At 51.7% G+C, this 16,803-nt stretch overlaps 1 protein-coding gene across 1 annotated transcript in view; it reads right to left on the bottom strand.

Annotated features, from left to right (window-relative positions):
* Positions 1-16,803, bottom strand: part of MAP3K14 (mitogen-activated protein kinase kinase kinase 14) — a 43,418-nt gene that overhangs the window by 14,421 nt on the left and 12,194 nt on the right. Inside the window, exons 2-6 of the mRNA XM_044247724.1 lie at positions 5,461-5,736; positions 4,298-4,367; positions 2,291-2,501; positions 1,579-2,184; positions 479-616 (exon numbers count right to left, since the gene is read on the bottom strand). Coding sequence (XP_044103659.1) covers positions 479-616; positions 1,579-2,184; positions 2,291-2,501; positions 4,298-4,367; positions 5,461-5,716 — 1,281 coding nt within the window. The 5' untranslated portion in view covers positions 5,717-5,736. The remainder of the gene's footprint in view (positions 1-478; positions 617-1,578; positions 2,185-2,290; positions 2,502-4,297; positions 4,368-5,460; positions 5,737-16,803) is intronic.

Below are 16,803 nucleotides of genomic sequence, written 5' to 3'. Positions count from 1 at the left end.
CCAAGACCTCTTATTACTGCCAGTGGGAGGCAGAGCCCGGACCCAAATCAGATCTGACTCCCCAGTGCTCAGCTTCACGCAAGAGGCACCTGTTAGGTACAGGCTACTGCTCTGGTCGTTACCTTCTGGCCCAGGTGCGAGCACCCCCACTGTGCAGTTTAGGGGTTTCAGCTCAACATGAATCCCACAATGCCAACTGCCTTCCAGGTCTGGACTTGTCCCTGAAGGCCCTGGCAACAGCAGTGGCCCAGGACGTGGGCGCACTTGCAGACTCCGACACACATGCACACCAAATGCGGCTCCCAGGCCGGGACATGTGGCTGACACTGCTCCCTTCCGGGGCAGCTGACCCCAGGGTGCCTAGTGACAGCCAGCCTCCGTTAACAAGTCTGACCACAGCTGCCCCCGGATTGCCCTTGCAAGAAAGGCTGCTCTGCAGCTCCTAGAGCCCGGCCATAGCTTCTTCTTTTCCGCGTACCTTTTTGACGGCGCACTGGAAGCCGGTCTGCTTGTCTTCCATCCTGTGCACTTCTCCGAAGGAGCCTCTGCCCAGGCAGGGCTGGCGCGTGACCCAGTGGACCTCCTCTCGGTACTCATAATCCACCGGCTTGAGTTTCTGGAGTTGGCAGGAGAGAGAGGCCCATGTCAGTGGCCAGGGCAGCAGAGGGACGAAGAGTTACAGTGAGGAAGGCTCTCTGGGCGGCAGTCCTTGCCAGGCTGCAGGGGTGGGGCCCTCATAACCAAAAACATCACCAGGTCTGAGGCAGGGCTCTGGAAGGGCAGGACCAGCGGGGGTCACAGGCATAAGGTGAAGGCAAAGGAGAGCTTCGTGGGTGGCCCAAGTCTAGCTGATCCTTGTGATGAAAGATCCTTCTCCCCAGGCTTTGTGATTGTGGAACAGAAACGGAACTGTCAACAACCTTGACATTGAAAAAATATAGCTCAGGAGCTATAAGGTAAAGGAAGGAGAAGGACTGTGAAGAGGGTTAGGGGGCAAATGATCAAGTCACAGACGGATGGAAGAAGGCCCCCCAATTTAAGTCTGCTGAAATGACTTAAGATTAACAAAGCTCTCCAGCAGAGAACTGGGGTGGGGGGAGAAGGCAGGTTTCAGGGTTAACACGGATGCGCAAAATCCTTGTCTTTCATAGCGGGGGCGCGGAGTGAATGTCTGAGGTTGACAGAGCTAATTCCTGTTTCTCAGAATACGCATCACTGATACAACACACACACGCACACGTGTGTGCATGGACACATACACGACAGCGACAGCAACAATGAGCTAACCAACCAGAAGAACTCAAGATAGAAACATCTAGAAGGCCTGAGAGCGACCTGGAGGTGGCGTGGGGGACACTGCCTCTTGCCAAAGCCTCGCACTTTCCTACTGTCGGATGTGTTGTCACGCACACGAGTGACTTCCATCGAGAGTGAAGACCCTCCCCCCACCAAGGCGAGTGGATCTGGCAGGTTTCCAGTGAGGCTCCTTCCCCACAGTAGGTCCCACTTGACTGCCAGCCGCTGCTCTTGGCCCCAGAGTGGGTGTTCCCCGGGGCAGGTGTGTGGGGACTCCCTTACCTCCGTCAACAGGACCCCCTCGCTGTCTTCCGTCTCGGGGCTGGGCTTCCGGGGCTTGGAACCCCCTGCCGACCAGGTCTTGGCCAGGCTGGCCAGGCTGTGGGCCCGGCCAGAGCTCACGCTGCCCTGTAGAGCATGCACAAGGTACTCCTCCACGGAAAACTTCTCGCGGGCTGGGCAGCTGGGCTCCAGGCGGGGGCCAGGCACCGGCTTCTGACTGTCCACACAGGCCAGTTTGCCCAGGTGAGGGCCAGACAGGGGCTGCTGGTTATCTACGCAGGTCAGTTTGTCTAGGAAGGACTCTAAGGGGTGAGGTTTCCAGGGCTGGAGAGGGTGGAATGGGAAGGGATGGGGCAGTCTGCTGTAGGGGAAGGGGTGAGCGGGCTGGGGCAGGGGGCCGAGATCCTGGGGGTGGTGGAGTTTCCACACATGATTCAGACATTGCAAGGGGCTGATGAGTTTGTGGAGTTCTGAGCGAGGCAGGGCTGGCCGTAGGCCCTCTTCAAGTTTCTTAAAGCATAGTTGGCCGAGGCCTGGCTCCTTCAGAGGCTTGGTGAACTGGAGGGCGTTTCTAACATACAGAGGGCCTAGGGGGGATTCATCCTCCTGTGGGGAAAACACAGGTGTTAAGACACAGGGCCAGAGCCGAGGCCCGGGCACCAAGCTGAAGGCCCCGTGAGCCCGACATCTGGGCTGTGGTGACGGCTCTCACCTGTACAGGGACTGTGCAGCTCTCTTGCTCCGGGGTTCTGGGAAGCGGTTTGGCCAAGGCCACTCCAGCCTGAGCCAGGGACTTGGAGCTCTTCTTCCTGCGTTTTTTCTGGGCTTTGCTGCGGCGCTTCCCTTTCCAACACACACGGGCCATTTTGCCCTCCGTCGCATGGGCCACATTGTTGGGGATCTGATCAAGGCTCTCGGACTGGCTGTCAGAAGGGACAGGTATGCATGTTGACAGTGTGAGGAGGCAGGGGGGTGTGACGGCTCAGGTAACTGCCATCAGAGTCCTTGAGACCCAGAGGTCAGATCCCTGCTTGGCGAGTGCTTGTGTGAATGTGGGAAGGTGCCTAAAGCCCAAGGAACCTCAGTTTTCTCATTTGTAAAATGGGCATAGGATTTCCTGCCATGCAGACGAAGCTGGGGTTTAAAGGAAAGTGCTCATTTAAAAAGCCTACCTCAGCGCCTAATCCCCAAGCAAGCTTCCAACACACAACAGTTATTACCACTGTAATGGGGTGCACGGCCATGATGGGGCGCACACCGCTCTTTGGCGGGAATGGGTGGGTAGAGGGTTCCCTCACTGCTCTCCAGGGTGGGCTGTCCCTGGAGAGGTCCTGGGGGGCTGTGGGGGCGCACATAGGACTTGGAGGGCCACACTCCACAGCAGGCATTCTCAGCTCTGACAAGGGCTTGTTTCCATAGCCTCTGGGTGGGGGACAGGGAGTTTGGGCACCTCCACGCCCATTGGTTCCTGGAGACACCTGGTTTCTAGGAATGTAAGTTGCTGCATAAACACAGACACTATGGGGGCACCTGGGTGGCTCAGTTGGTTAAGCGTCTGCCTTCGGCTCAGGTCAGGATCCCAGGGTCCCTGCTCCGTGGGGAGGCTGCTTCTCTCTCCGCCCTCATGCCCCCTCATGCTTGTGCCCCTCTCTCTCCCTCTCTCTGAAATAAATAAAATCTTTAAAAAAAACAACAACAACTCAAAATACAAGTCTGGGCTAATGCCCGGTACCGGGGAGCCTTCCCTCCTTGTATGGCCTAGAGACTGCCTATCACCATGGACACAAGCTGGCTCTTGGTATTAAGGCACCAGCCACAGATGAGTGTCTGAAAAAGCCGCTGCTGAGTGGCAGTGCAGCAGACCACAGCCTCAGCTGCCCTCCTGTGGCCTCACTGCTGCCCCCTACAAAGGAGGCAGAGTCACACCAATCCCAAGGGGCTGCCAAAGGCCTAGGGGGTCTCAGGCAGCTGGTCTTTCGGCTCAGGCCCCTCAGAAACCCCCGACCCTGGGCCAAAAGGCATTGGGGACAGTGCAAGGCTTCTCATCAAACACTGAGCAATTCTTGGTTCAAGGGCAGCAGCCTTCCCCACAACCTTTTTCCATCACTAGCACTTTCCAAATCCCAATGATAAAAAAGTCTGCCTGTTGGTAGAGGCAGGAACTGTCTCCGAGTTCAACCTGCAGCTGGCCAAAAAAATCATCTTTGGGGATGGGGAGCCTGGGAACAGACTGAGCCTCACTCTGGCTTCCTTTCCGTGGGGCCACCCAGCTGCGAATCTGTCGGTCCCCCCTCGTGTTTCCAAACCCTCATCCCTCCTTGGATGTGTCTCGCAGGAGAAAAGGCCCCAGCAGGTTTCTCCCACAGTTGGAGCGGGCCCCCAGGCGCCTGCATTTGCGGTCACGCACCAGCAGGAAAGTCACTCCTGTTCCCAGCACCCTCCCTGCTGATGGGAAACAAGGGGGAGCAGCAAGGACTCTGAGGAAAATAAAAATAAAATGTCAAGCTGATAGGACCCAGAGGCAGTCATCCACACGCCGTGAAAAGCTTTTGAAAAGCTCCTTTGGCTGACAGAGCAGTTCAGCCAGGAAAACCTGGGCAGGTTCCAAGAGCCGAACCACAGGTGCTGGAGGAGGGAGCCAGGGGTCACTGGGGAGAGCAGCCGGGGAGGGAGGACGCGGTTTCGGTTCCCTGGGTCCCACGCCGGCTAGCCTCCTCACCTGTACTGTTTGGACCCAGCGATGAAGATCCGCTCTGAAAAGGTGGGGCTGAACTCTTGGCTGTTCTCACCTTGCGAGTGAAGGACAAGAGGTTAGATGAGCAGGAAGGAGAGGAAGAACAGGAACTGGGTGCTGAGGAGAGACGCGGCTCACGGATACCTTCTCAGACCACCTGCCTGCCGGCCTGCCCCCTGCCAGCGCCAGCTTCACTCGCCCCACCTTCCCACTGAACAGGAGCAGAGGGGGTGCTGAGGGGTGCCCTCCTTGCTTCACTATCCGTGCTGCTTAACTGAACATGGAACACACCCAACGCGGCAGCTGGCACATAATATCGGCTCAATAAATGTCAGCGGTCGTGTCCATCTACGTACGTGTATGTGTGTACTAGGACCATCACGTCCCCCAACGGTTTTAATTTGTATTCTCTCATCTCTCCTCAAAAGCCAGCCAGACAGGAGTAGAAGACGGGGGAAGGATGTGGATATGTGGGAAAATGCCACCGTCTCCCCAGGCTGTACCCCAAGAAAGCTCCTTGGAGGGCAGGGGGTAGCGAGGAGCACTTCCGGCCTCAGCCAGGCATGCGGGAGTCACAGGCTCTGGTGGCAGCCACCATGCCGAGTCATGCAGAAGTACTGGGAGTGGAAGCAGAGACGACCCGACAGGCCCCACCCTGCACTGGCCTATGTCCCCGTGCCGGGCCCTGCAGGCTGAAGAGCAGGTGTTCATTCTCTGGGGCGGGGCCACCTCAACGTGGAAGGTGGTGAAGGGCTTAGAGGCCCCAGAGGGACTTTCCAGGAGACCTGGCCTTTCCTGTCTGGGGCTTCTCCAGAGATGCTCGGGCTGTCCAAGGTCACAGCACAAGGTCGATGGCCTGCTTGACGATCCTGCCAAGAGCCCCGGGACCGGTGAAGTCTCCTGGCTCTCCTTCCCTGCTATGGTCATGATGGACAAAGGCCTCCACGCAGTCCCCAGCATGGTGACAGCTCGACTCATTCTTAGCTTACCCCCCCACCCCAGCTGTGTCTTGTGAAAATCTCTGACAGCGGTCACCCTGATCTCCCGCCCCTGCGCCCTGCCACCTTGGCACAAGGACTGCGCCACCCCCCCACCCCCCACTGCCCCCGCAGGCCCGCCTGCCCTCTGTCACCAGCCCCGGCCCTTACATTCGGCCTGGGCAATGATGGAGATGGCGGCCAGTCCTCCCTCAGAGCCTTCCTTGGCGGTGCCTTTGGTAATCACATCGTTCAGGATGTCCCACTTCCCGCAGAACACGGGGCTCTTCTCCACAGCCTCGAGCTTGGTGACGGGGCCTTGCTTCTTCCCCATTGCCTGTGTCTTCTCCTTGGCTTTGGCAAGCTCCTTCTGCTGTCCGGCAGCCGAACCAGGGGCGCCCGGGCAGGCCATTTCCATCACTGCCATCTCCCAGGCTCACGCTCACCCTGAGGGACCAGAACAGACTAGGTTGGAGGAGAAAAGCAGGGGAGAGGCTTTCGGCCTCTTTCTGCCTCATATACTGATCTTCCAAACACCCCAAGTGGCCAAGGAGTCAACCCTTGGCATGAGTCTGCACCCGGCTCCTCTTCCTACGAGCCACACTGCCACAAGCAGACTCCTCCGCTCCACCCAGCGAGGCGGGTTCCAGCCCACTTCCTCCAGGACGGCCACGGCGCGGACATCTGCGTTTGTTCTTTCTTGTGTTTATAAATAATGGCCGAATCTCTTTCTGTTGTTTTTTAATGCTGCGTTTTGCTCCCCTGGAACGCAGTGGTAGAATCCATACTCCAAGACTGCCAGTGACCTCAGGGACTCTGCACAGACCTTGCCTTCCTAGAGGACCTGTCTATACTGGCCACAGTGGCTTTTCTCCAAATGGGGAAAATCAAGTTTTTGTTGCGTAGCAGGAGGTAGATACACGTATGTGTGTGTGTATAGAGATTTACGTGTGGATATACACATTTTATACATTTCACATATATGACATTAAGAGGTTTTTGTAGAAAATTTGTAGATTTGTAGAAAGATTTTAGAGAAATTTGTAGAAAGAGTTGTAGAAATCATCATGCAAATGGCAGTGCCTGCACTCGGCTCCTCTCCCAGGACACATCTGTCTGTGGCCTTCCAGAAGGAACTGACAGGCTTCCTTCTGTAACGTCCGCGCTTGTTTGCTGAAAACCCCTCCCAGGTATCATATTGGTAGTGGAGCTTAATAATTAATTAGCGCACCCCATGCCAACCTACACCTCTAGGACTCTGAAGACAAAGCACAGGGCTTCCCGTCTCCCTGGGTTCTATGTCCAGCAGTCCTATGCGTTCCCTGGAAGCCCTGGGGGAGAGTGAGCCCAGGGCTGAGACAACCTTGTGCAAACAGCAGGCAGACTCAAGCTGTCATGAAAGAGATCTGCACCAATCTGGGATCGCTACCACGTGGGAACGTTTTGAAACGCTGGGCCTGCGCGCTCCCGAAGCGTAGGTCCCTCCAGGTCGGGACTTGCTTTCCGCCAAGCCTGAGAAGGCACCACACTCGGAGAGGATTTTAATAAGTGCTCTCTGCTGGCAGGCTGGTCTAAAGCTGTGGCTAACAGATGGAGTGTCCCCTGCTGGCCGGGCACTCAGCCCAGAACACAGCTCTATTCGCTCTCGGGGCAGAAAGGCAGGCCGCGTGAAGGCAAACCATCCACCGCTGGCCCTTTGCCCTGGGAGGCTGGGAGCTGACCTGGGACAGTGGGGGGCTGGGCCTCGCTAGGCTGAAGCCCTCTTCCTACGGAGTCCGCGGCCCTGCAACAGCCACAAGGCACTGAACCAGCCCGACTGGGGAGCGGTGGGCAGGGGGGTAGGAGAGGGTGGGATGGGCTGGTTGGTCACTACTAATTTGATCCTTCCAGTTCTGCCTTCAAGGGTCTGCCGATTCAGAACTCAGAGCAGCACCAGCTTTCAGCACAGATGTCCAGGCTTCGCCCTGAATGCTGGATGCTGGGGAGGGGCATGGGCAACTTCAACGTCACCTGATGACCTTGAGAAGTCTAAGGGGTGCTCTGGCTTCCAAGTACCCAGCCGTCTCCAGCCTCTTTTTTTTTTTTTTCTTTTTAAAGATTTATTTATTTATTTAAGAGAGAGAAAGAGAGAGATGGTGGGGCAGAGGGAGAGAGAACCCTCAAGCAGACGCCTGGCTGGGTGTGGAACCAGACATGGGGCTCAATCCCAGCACCCTGAGATCAGGACCTGACTGAAATCAACACTCGGCCGCATAACCAACCGTGCCACCCTGGCGTCCTGCCTCAGCCTCTTTGCCAGGGGAAAATGGGTCTTCAGAAAAAACCCCAAGCCCTCAGAACCTAACACTATTAAAGATGGGCCGAGAAGGACCTCAGGAGTGCTTTAATCTCATTTTCACTCGAACAAACTGAAGCTAATTAAGTGGAAACTTGCTCAAGGTCAGCCAGCCTTGTGTGGCACTGCAGGCCCAGGACACAGAACAGGCCCAGGACCCAGAAGCCCTAGCTCCAGGCTGTGGCGCCCCCTCCCAGAGTCTCCTGGGCTCCAGGCAAACCCCAGGGGGAAGCTCATGGCCTTGTTTGGTCAGAAGGCTCCTGAGGGCAGGGGTGGTGCCCTCCTAGCAGGGCACGGATGAGATGATCAATGTTGGCTGGATGCGGGTATCCGAGGATGACCTTCAGGGACAGGATGACCCTGAGCACCAGGGATGAAGAGAAAGTCCCAAGTGAGGAGTGAGAGAAATGAGGCCAAGCCGTCAGGGCTTGCTTCGAGGGCACCCTGCTGTCTGAGACCCAGCTGTGGTGCGGTTCACACGGCCTGTCTCGGTTGGACAGGGCTCATCCTGAGCTAGGGCCCTCCGGAGAGGCTGCGGGGCTGCCCCTCACCCCCCAGGAGCCATCATGTTGCTTCGGCAGTGAGCTGGGCTGCTGGCCAGGGGCCCTGATCCTTGTCTCCAAGAGCATGCCGGGCTCCCCGGGCCCCCTCTGCAGTGCCCGGATGACTCACCCAAGAGGCTGGCAGGCAGACCGAGGAACAGGCAGGCCGCTGAGAGGCTAACCCAGCAGCTGGCAGCTGAACCTGTGAAGGGCACGGGAAAACAGGCTGATCCTCACCTCCCAGGGGCACAAAATCACAGCCTGGGAGATGTACAGCTTCTCCAGTGCCACATGACCATGACTCAGACCCTCCCTGATAGCCTCCAAGTTCAAGAAGCTATTCTAAGGATACTCTGGCCTGACAGCAGCTCTCCTACACATACACACGTTTGCTCCGTCCCTCCTTCCCCACTTCTACAAGGGGGCTGGCCTACAAAAAATAGAGTTCTGCATTGAGCCTGGGACTGCTGGCCAGGCAGCCTTCCTAGGCCTGGTCTTTGCCCCTGGCTTGTTTTCTGGGGCTTGTTGCCCCAGACCACTTCCCTGCAGCTCTGCCCCTTCATTCTCCTATAGCCTGTGGGGTGTGAAGACTGGGCCAGTTGTGTCTCTGCCTTTGAAGGAGAGTCCAAATCCCAATCCATTACTCAGTCTGGACGCTCGCCCCGGCTCCACTCCGGCCTCAAATGCATCCTGCTCCTTTGCTCGCTGTCAGAGCTGAAGATGTGGACACTGGTAATAGCCAAGCCCACTGAGTTCACTTACAAGGCCATGGAAACCAAATGGGAAAGGAAAGGCGTGTTACTGGTTCAGTATTCTTTTAGGGCATGTACAGTGCTTGTCTGTCTTCTCTGGGGCCTCAATGATCCCCTGGAGAAGTCTGGGCATATCTGTGATCTTTGGGCTTATCTGTATGACATGCCTGCTGTGGGCAAGGCTCCTGGGCCCTGAGACAAACTTGGCTCCCTCACCAGCTAGTAAAGCTCTGTTGTCTGTATTGGGACTTTTTTTTTTTTTTAAAGTAGGCTCCATGCCCAGCGTGGAGCCCAGTGTGGGGCTTGAATTTACAACCCTGAGATCAAGACCTGAGCTGAGATCAAGAGTCAGTTGCTTAACCAACTGAGCCATCTGGGCACCACCAAGTTGGGAAGTTCTTCATGTGGGTTCAAGGACTGCTTCAGGATGGTCTGTGACTCGCAGAATCTATATACGGTTTGCATTTTTACAGGGAAGAGGTCCACAGCTTCCATCACATTTTCCAAGGGTCTGACATTCCCCAGAAAGTTGCTACAGTTTCTTCAGAAGATCAAGGCCATGATTCTGGCACTGCTCTACCATGACAAAGAAGAGCTCAATAATGTAGCAGTTTCCCACCTGACTGCAAGTCAAAATAACCAGATGATTCTAAAAAGCACTTGCCCTAGACCTCCTGAAACAGTTGATGGGCAGTAGGCCCAGAATCTGTACTTTCGACAGGTTCTCTGGGTGATTCCGTGCCAAGGGGTCAGAGACTACCATCTGATCCCTGGTCTATACTGTAAGGCCATGCTGTCCAATATGGCAGCCATTAGCCACATGTGACTATTTACATTTAAATCGATTAAAATTAGGAGCACCTGGGTGGCTCAGTGGGTTGAGCCTCTGCCTTCGGCTCAGGTCATGATCTCAGGGTCCTGAAATCAAGTTCTGCATCGGGCTGTCTGCTCAGCAGGGAGCCTGCTTCCCCTTCTCTCTCTGCCTGCCTCTCTGCCTACTTGTGATCTCTGTCAAATAAATAAATAAAATCTTCAAAAAAATTGATAAAATTAAATAATACTTAAAAATCAGTTCCTCCATTACACCAGTTACTGTATTAGTGCAGATAGAGAATGCTTCCATCACTGCAAGAAGTTTGATGAGACAGTTCTTGTTTAAGGCTATGATAGTAATGTTTTCTCTGACAGCGAAATTTCTGTTCCTAGGATTCTGTGACAGGACTGGAATTTAGGCTAAATGAATTGCCGATTAACTGGAAGCTACAAAAATATGTTTTATTTTGATCTTCAGTGATGATAACCTTCATATTTCAGTTCCCTTTTTTAGTAAGTGCAGCAAAAACACCAGACTAGGAACCAGAAGAGCTGGGTTCTAGCCTTGGCAACTTAAAAAAAAAAAAAAAAAAAAAAGCAGTGGGACCATTTCTGTCAAATGAAATCATAGCTCAACGCCCAATATATAAAAGAGCTGAAGCACGCAAATGACATGTAACTCACATGAGAACCAGCTGCTCTGCCAGAGAAGGTGGGCAGGAGCCTCACATCCTCAGCTTCTCTTCATCCACCAAGGATTTCTGTGGAACGCTAGGTCCTCTTCCGAGGAAGAGAGTTTGAAAACCAGTGGCCTAGGAAACCTTCTGAGGTCTCTTCTAGTTCCCCAAATATAACCGATTTGTCAGGATCATTTGAGGGCAGGATGACCAATTCAGAATGATCACTCTTGATATTCACTAAGCCCCTACCATTACTGACCTCATTTTCAGATGTGAAGACTGAGGCTCGGAGAAGGCCAGGGGCCTGCCAGACCAGCCACACGGTTACAAGTTGCAGAGGTGGGTCTGGACCTACGTGGCTGTCCCAAGCCCGCACACTCAACCTTGAGCAAGCCGCTGAGAATTCTTCTCTCAGCTGCTTCCGACTTGTTCTGAGGACTGGAAGAGGCAGATTATGTGAAATGCCAGTCAGTCTGCCTGGCCCACAGAAGATGTTGAATAAAAGTTCATTCTCTTGCCCTTCATCTGCCTCATAAATGCCATCGTTGAGACAATGGGACTTCGCAGTGTGGACGCGACAGAGTCGAGGTGTTCAGCTATATAGCTAAAGCATTCAACACACTGAGCCTCGGGTCTCTGTATATAAAAGGCAAATAAAAATCTCTGTTTTACAGGCTCATTTTGGAAATGTCCACCGAGAGACTAGGGCAGACCATGACTATTTCATCTGGAAGTAAAAACTTGTCCTCCTCTGAATGCCCAGAGGGGACAAATAGCAGAAGTAGAATGACTCAACTTCCTTAATAAGATATTAGTTGAAAACCAATCTTATTCTGATGCTTCCTCTTTTAAGCCGTCAGTTTGCCTGGCCACTAGGCCACACTGGGCTGGCTTCTGCCTATCAAGAATGAGGGGCTGTGCAGGAGGGGAACCAAGGTCAAGTGCAGGCAGAGTGAGCTGGCCTGGCAAACACAGCCATCCGGCCCGGCAGACCCAGAGATCCTCGTACACGCTCAGCGCTGGCTCCCCTTTCTGACCTGCCTACTCTCCCCAGATTCCCCCACCCCGTCCTCTGTTCTGGCCAGTCTGCTCCTCTCACTTGCCTGAGCACAGCAGCAATGGGTAAGCCTCGGATTCTTTTACTTTGGTCACCTTCTTGCTCTGGTAGAGAATGCCTTCTTCCTTTATTACTATCCATCCTTTATCACCTAGCCCCTCAACGAAGCTCTTGTATTCACTGCACAAGTGTTCAGGGAGGGTCCCCTAAGTGCCAGGGCCTGTACTAACTGGGATCATTCATTTGATGTCATCTGTGCGTTGGGCATGCGCAATATGCTTTATCTATTTCGATAACTCACAGAAACCTTGCAGGGTGGGTGATATTATTTCCATTTTACAGATGAAGAAATTAAGACTCTAGGAGATGAACTTCCTGCAGGAAAAAACGAGTGCCAATTTATACAACTAGAGCAACTACCATGGGATTAGAGCTAAAGCTTCCTGGCCCTTTCCTCCAGGACCCAAAGATTCCCAGTTCCATTCTAGAAGAAAAGCTTGTTAGCAAAGGCCCCTGGAACATCAAGGGCCCGAGCAGTATTACTACCATGTGGCTATTACTGCTCCCATTTTGCCCACAGGATCTGCTCACTGTTCGTATTTAACTGCTTGGCCTGTGTAGGCAGGAAACACAAGAACTAAAAATGAGGGGTCTCCTGTAAAAGCCGAATCAGTGATAAACTGCTCAGACTTCTAGGTGGGTTACCACCACATGTTCCTGAGATGTTAGAATGTTTGGCTTGATTAGTTTTAACAGGTCATTCTATTTTCTTAAAACAACAACAAACACCCCCCCACCCCCACCCACATATAAGGCACTCATGCAGGGTTTCTAAACCAGAGGGCAAAAAAAGAAAAACAGAAACCTTGATCACTCTAACAAAAGGCAAGGAAAGAAGGAATAAAGGAGCCAAGGAAAAGGATACTAAGTATAAAATAAGAACAGAAATGAAGAAATGAAGGTGGCAAAAGTAAGTTGAAGTATTAAGGCAGGATTAATCACAAATAGATTAAACCCAGCTATTAAAAGACAGACAATCAGATAAGATTTTAAAAGATCCAGCTAGATGCTTACTAAAAGAGACAAAATAAAATTATATAGAAAGACTGAAAATAGGGGCGCCTGGGTGGCTCAGTGGGTTAAAGCCTCTGCCTTCGGCTCAGGTCATGATCCTGGGATCAAGCCCCGCATCGGGTTCTCTGCTCAGTGGGGAGCCGGCTTCCTCCTCTCTCTCTGCCTCTCCCTCTGCCTGCCTCTCTGCCTACTTGTGATCGCCCTGTCAAATAAATAAATAAAATCTTTAAAAAAAAGGAAAAAAGAAAGACTGAAAATAAAGGATGAAAAGAGATATGCCAGACCAATACTCACCAAAGACATGTAATATTCATATCAGACAAAATATTTAAGATGAAAGGCTATAACTTATACGCAACCAATAAAGAGCCTCAAAATCCTAAGGCCGGAGGCAAGTTGAGGCTTTATGGATGAGTGAGGTCTCTGCTTTGAGTGTCCTGTCAAAGAGAGCTGCAGGATCTTTTTTTTTTTTTTTCTAATTTTATTTAATTTATTTATTTGAGAGAGAGACAGTGAGAGAGAGCATGAGTGAGGAGAAGGTCAGAGGGAGAAGCAGACTCCCTGTGGAGCTGGAAGCCCAATGCGGGACTTGATTCCGGGACCTGAGCTGAATGAAGGCAGTCGCTTAACCAACTGACCCACCCAGGTGCCCAGAGCTGCAGGATCTTAATAACACAGCCTTCTTCGAGCATGGGTTGGGTCTGCTGGAGACTGGGCTCTGTGCTGGGTACTGGGTGTAGACTGAGGAAGAAGACCCAGTCCCTTAAGGAGCTCATAGTCTACCAAGGGAGAGACATGGAGTTAGAAAATTACAGTACAGTATGGTCCCACAGCAACAGACACAGACACGCAGCAGACACAATGGGAACACTTGGAGGGACATCTAGCTCAGCCTGGTGGGTGTCAGGAAAGGCTTCCTAAAGTCCTCAGACTAAGTCTCAAGAGGTGAGCAAAAACTACCCAAGAGAAAGGAGAAGGTATTCTAGGTGGAGGGAATGGCAAAAGTTAAGGCACAGGGAGGTGAGTCTGGAAGAATCACAAACAGCTCCAAGTTGCTGGTGGGCAAAGCTCAGGTCACGTGGGGGTCAAATTCTTAGGAAGAGGGGTAGAATTCGGAGGCAGAGTTCCAGAGGGAGGAGCCTACAGGGTAGGGGCAAATGGGGATGTGGGTACTGACATGTAAACTATGCCCTTGGGACAGAACTCTCACCCCGTATCTCCAGCCTGCGCTAACAATACTCCAAGCTCTGGGATCCTCGCTGAATTTTTCCTGCCAGGTGGAGAGGCCGAGTGAGGCTGGAGGCATCTCCAAACCAGCCTGGCACGCCAGCTTGAGGCCTGCATCCCAGGAGAGCAATTTCTGGTTTACTGTTTCGCATTAAGGATCATTGAGGATAGGAAACGCGAATGCACCTCAATCATTAAAATCTTGCCGATCAATTTTAAAATAAAGACCTGTCATGCCCACAGAAACTCAGTCTTGCCAATTCCACAGGTCAAACTGCTTGGTGAATGAAATGTACAGAACAAAATTTCTGACTGTCCTCCGGCTGCCACCACACGCCCGTCCACGCTGGCTAGCCCCACACGCACACAGAGACCCTGGTGTCTACAGGCCCCCTTCAAATGTTCTAGGCAATCACGTCTGTCTATTCTATTAGCACAGGCCTCACCCACTTCCAGCTTCTCCCAGACCCCCTCCCATCCCAAGCTAATCTGAAAATAATCCTGTCTTTAAGATAACCTCAAGTTCAAAGACATCTGGTAGCTCTGCATTACTTATGGGTCCAGTATCAACTCTGTGGTCCATAATCTGTCTGACCACTATTTCCCTTAAAATACAGGGTCTGGCTGTGGCCAGTCCGATCTCTCCGTCTGACTCGCTCGCTGCTCAAATCTATAGGTCTCTGTGTGTCCCATGTCTTGTGGGGGCCGCCCTACACCAGCCTGTCCTTCACCCCCAAGCTGGACTTAGGTCTCCAGGAAGTCCCTCCCAATAGCTTCACCGAACTGTCACCTCCTTTTCTGACTGCCTGTGGCACTGGCTCTCCTCACTCAACTTAGCCTCACCCAGGCCCCCACACCATCACCCTCCCCTACTCCTCAAATGAAATAACGCAGACGAAAGAACTCTGGAAACAAGACGCATTACACCAAGAGGAGAGAGCCATTTCTTGCGTGCACAGCTCAGAGAACTGTGTCTAGATAATGGAGCAAACAGAATTATGGAAAAAGATGCATCATCAGAGATGCTTAGTATATTTTATAATAGTAAAAGCTGGAATAAAAATGTCTGATTACAGAGGGAGGATAATTATTAATTAAATCATGGTACATCCATTAATGATGTTTACAAATAATTTTTAATTATATAGAAATGCTGATGGGACACAGTATTAATAGAGAAAAGATTCAGAAGTATATCTAGAATATGATCCCACCTAGCCTGTGTCTGTATACTACATCAACCTTTATAAAAATGTACCCAGAGCACCTGGATGGCTCAGTCTGTTGAGCTTCTGACTCTTGATTTTGGGTGGGGTCATGATCTCAGGGTCCTGGGAGCGAGCCCATGTCAGGCTTAGCAATTAGCATGAGTCTGCTTGTCCCTCTCCTTCCTCCTCTGTCCGCCCCCACCCTGTGTGCATGCTCTCTATCCAAAATTAATAAATAAATTAAATATTTTAAAAGGGGCACTAGCATGGCTCAGCTGGTTAAGCATCTGCCTTTAGCTCAGGTCATGATCTTAGGGTTCTGGAATCGAGCCCCACATTGGGCTCCCCACTCAGTGGGGAGTCTGTCTCTCTCCCCCTCTGTCCCTCCCCTCTCCCTGCTCATTCTCTGTCTCTCAAATAAATAAAATCTCAAAATATTTAAAGAAATAAAAATGCAGACACCTAGCACAGACACGCAATGGCTCACTCTTGGTGTTTTAATTTTTTTTATACTTTTCTAATTTTTCCATGTTTTTTCCAGACAGCATGTATTATCTTTCCCAGTTTTCATTTTGTAACAGATAATGTTTCCGAGTGTTTAAAAAAATACAGAAAGGCTATACAGTGAAAAGTGTATGGCCTTCTCATCCTTGCCCCATCCCTCTGAGGGGATCTCAGTTACCGGTTTCTTATGTGTCCCCCCAGAGATGTCTTTGGGGGAGTATTACTTTTATAACGAAAACAAATGATCACTCAAAAAAGGGTCTCGTGGTATGGGAATTGAAGAGGCATCTGGTTCACAGCGTGAGTGGGTCTTAATAAATACGTGATAATAAATACTCCCAACCCACAGCCCCCACGAAGGCGTTATCAGAATCGCTATGGCTGGTCAGCGAGTTCGGGCAGCAGCGCTACCGAAACAGAGGGCTGGAGATGGCAAGCCCATCCCTCCTGGTTTTGGTTTTCATTTCTGTCTCTTTCTTGTTTCCCACTGGGGGCTGTTATGACTCAAGAAGTAGGAAGGTGCTCAAAGATGGCCCTGTCAGCCGTCCTCAACTCTGAAGGCCATGGCTTCCTTGCTTTTATGTATAATCACCGAGGCCAAGTGTGTACAGCGGTGAAGGCCCGTGCTAGGGCTAAATATAAGAAATGCCCGTGGGCACAAGAGGCCCCATAAAGAGCGGGACACACAGCAGAACTGGCCCCGAGACAAAGCCACCAGCGCCTCCTTCCCTGCTGATGTCGAGGGTGGGACCTGAGGGTTGGTCTGGAATCTGGAAAACCCGAAGGCGGCCAGCTGTGCTGGCGAATCTCTCCTACCTTCTTTATATTATATCTGACCCTGTTTCTTTTTTCCTTTAAATTAGAGAATTAAAAAAAAAAAGATTTTGCTTATTTATTTGACAGAAAGAGAGAGAGAGAGAGAGAGAGAGAGAGAGAAGGAATACAAGCAGGGGGAGTGGGAGAGGGAGAAGCAGGCCTCCTGCTGGGCAGGGAGCCCGATACGGGGCTCGATACCAGGACCCTGGGAACATACCCTGAGCCGAAGGCAGATGCTTAATGACTGAGCCACCCTGGAACCCTGTTTCTTTTTTTGATTTGTATTTTGTTTTCAACTACAAAAGTAGTATTTGTTCACTGTAAAAATGTCAACCATACAAAGTACTTAGAGGGACCAAAAAAAAAAAAAAAAGAAAAGAGAACTTGGCCTCATTCCCTCCTCCCTACAATGTAAATTTGGTGTAAATCCTTCTAGTTCCACTAGCATATTTATATATATATATATAAATATAAAATATTAGGGTCTATTTTTAAAAGAAACATGG

The sequence above is a fragment of the Neovison vison genome, chromosome 5, assembly GCF_020171115.1.
Source record: "Neovison vison isolate M4711 chromosome 5, ASM_NN_V1, whole genome shotgun sequence".
Taxonomy (NCBI): domain Eukaryota; kingdom Metazoa; phylum Chordata; class Mammalia; order Carnivora; family Mustelidae; genus Neogale; species Neogale vison.
This window is presented reverse-complemented; position numbering and strand designations above follow the sequence as displayed.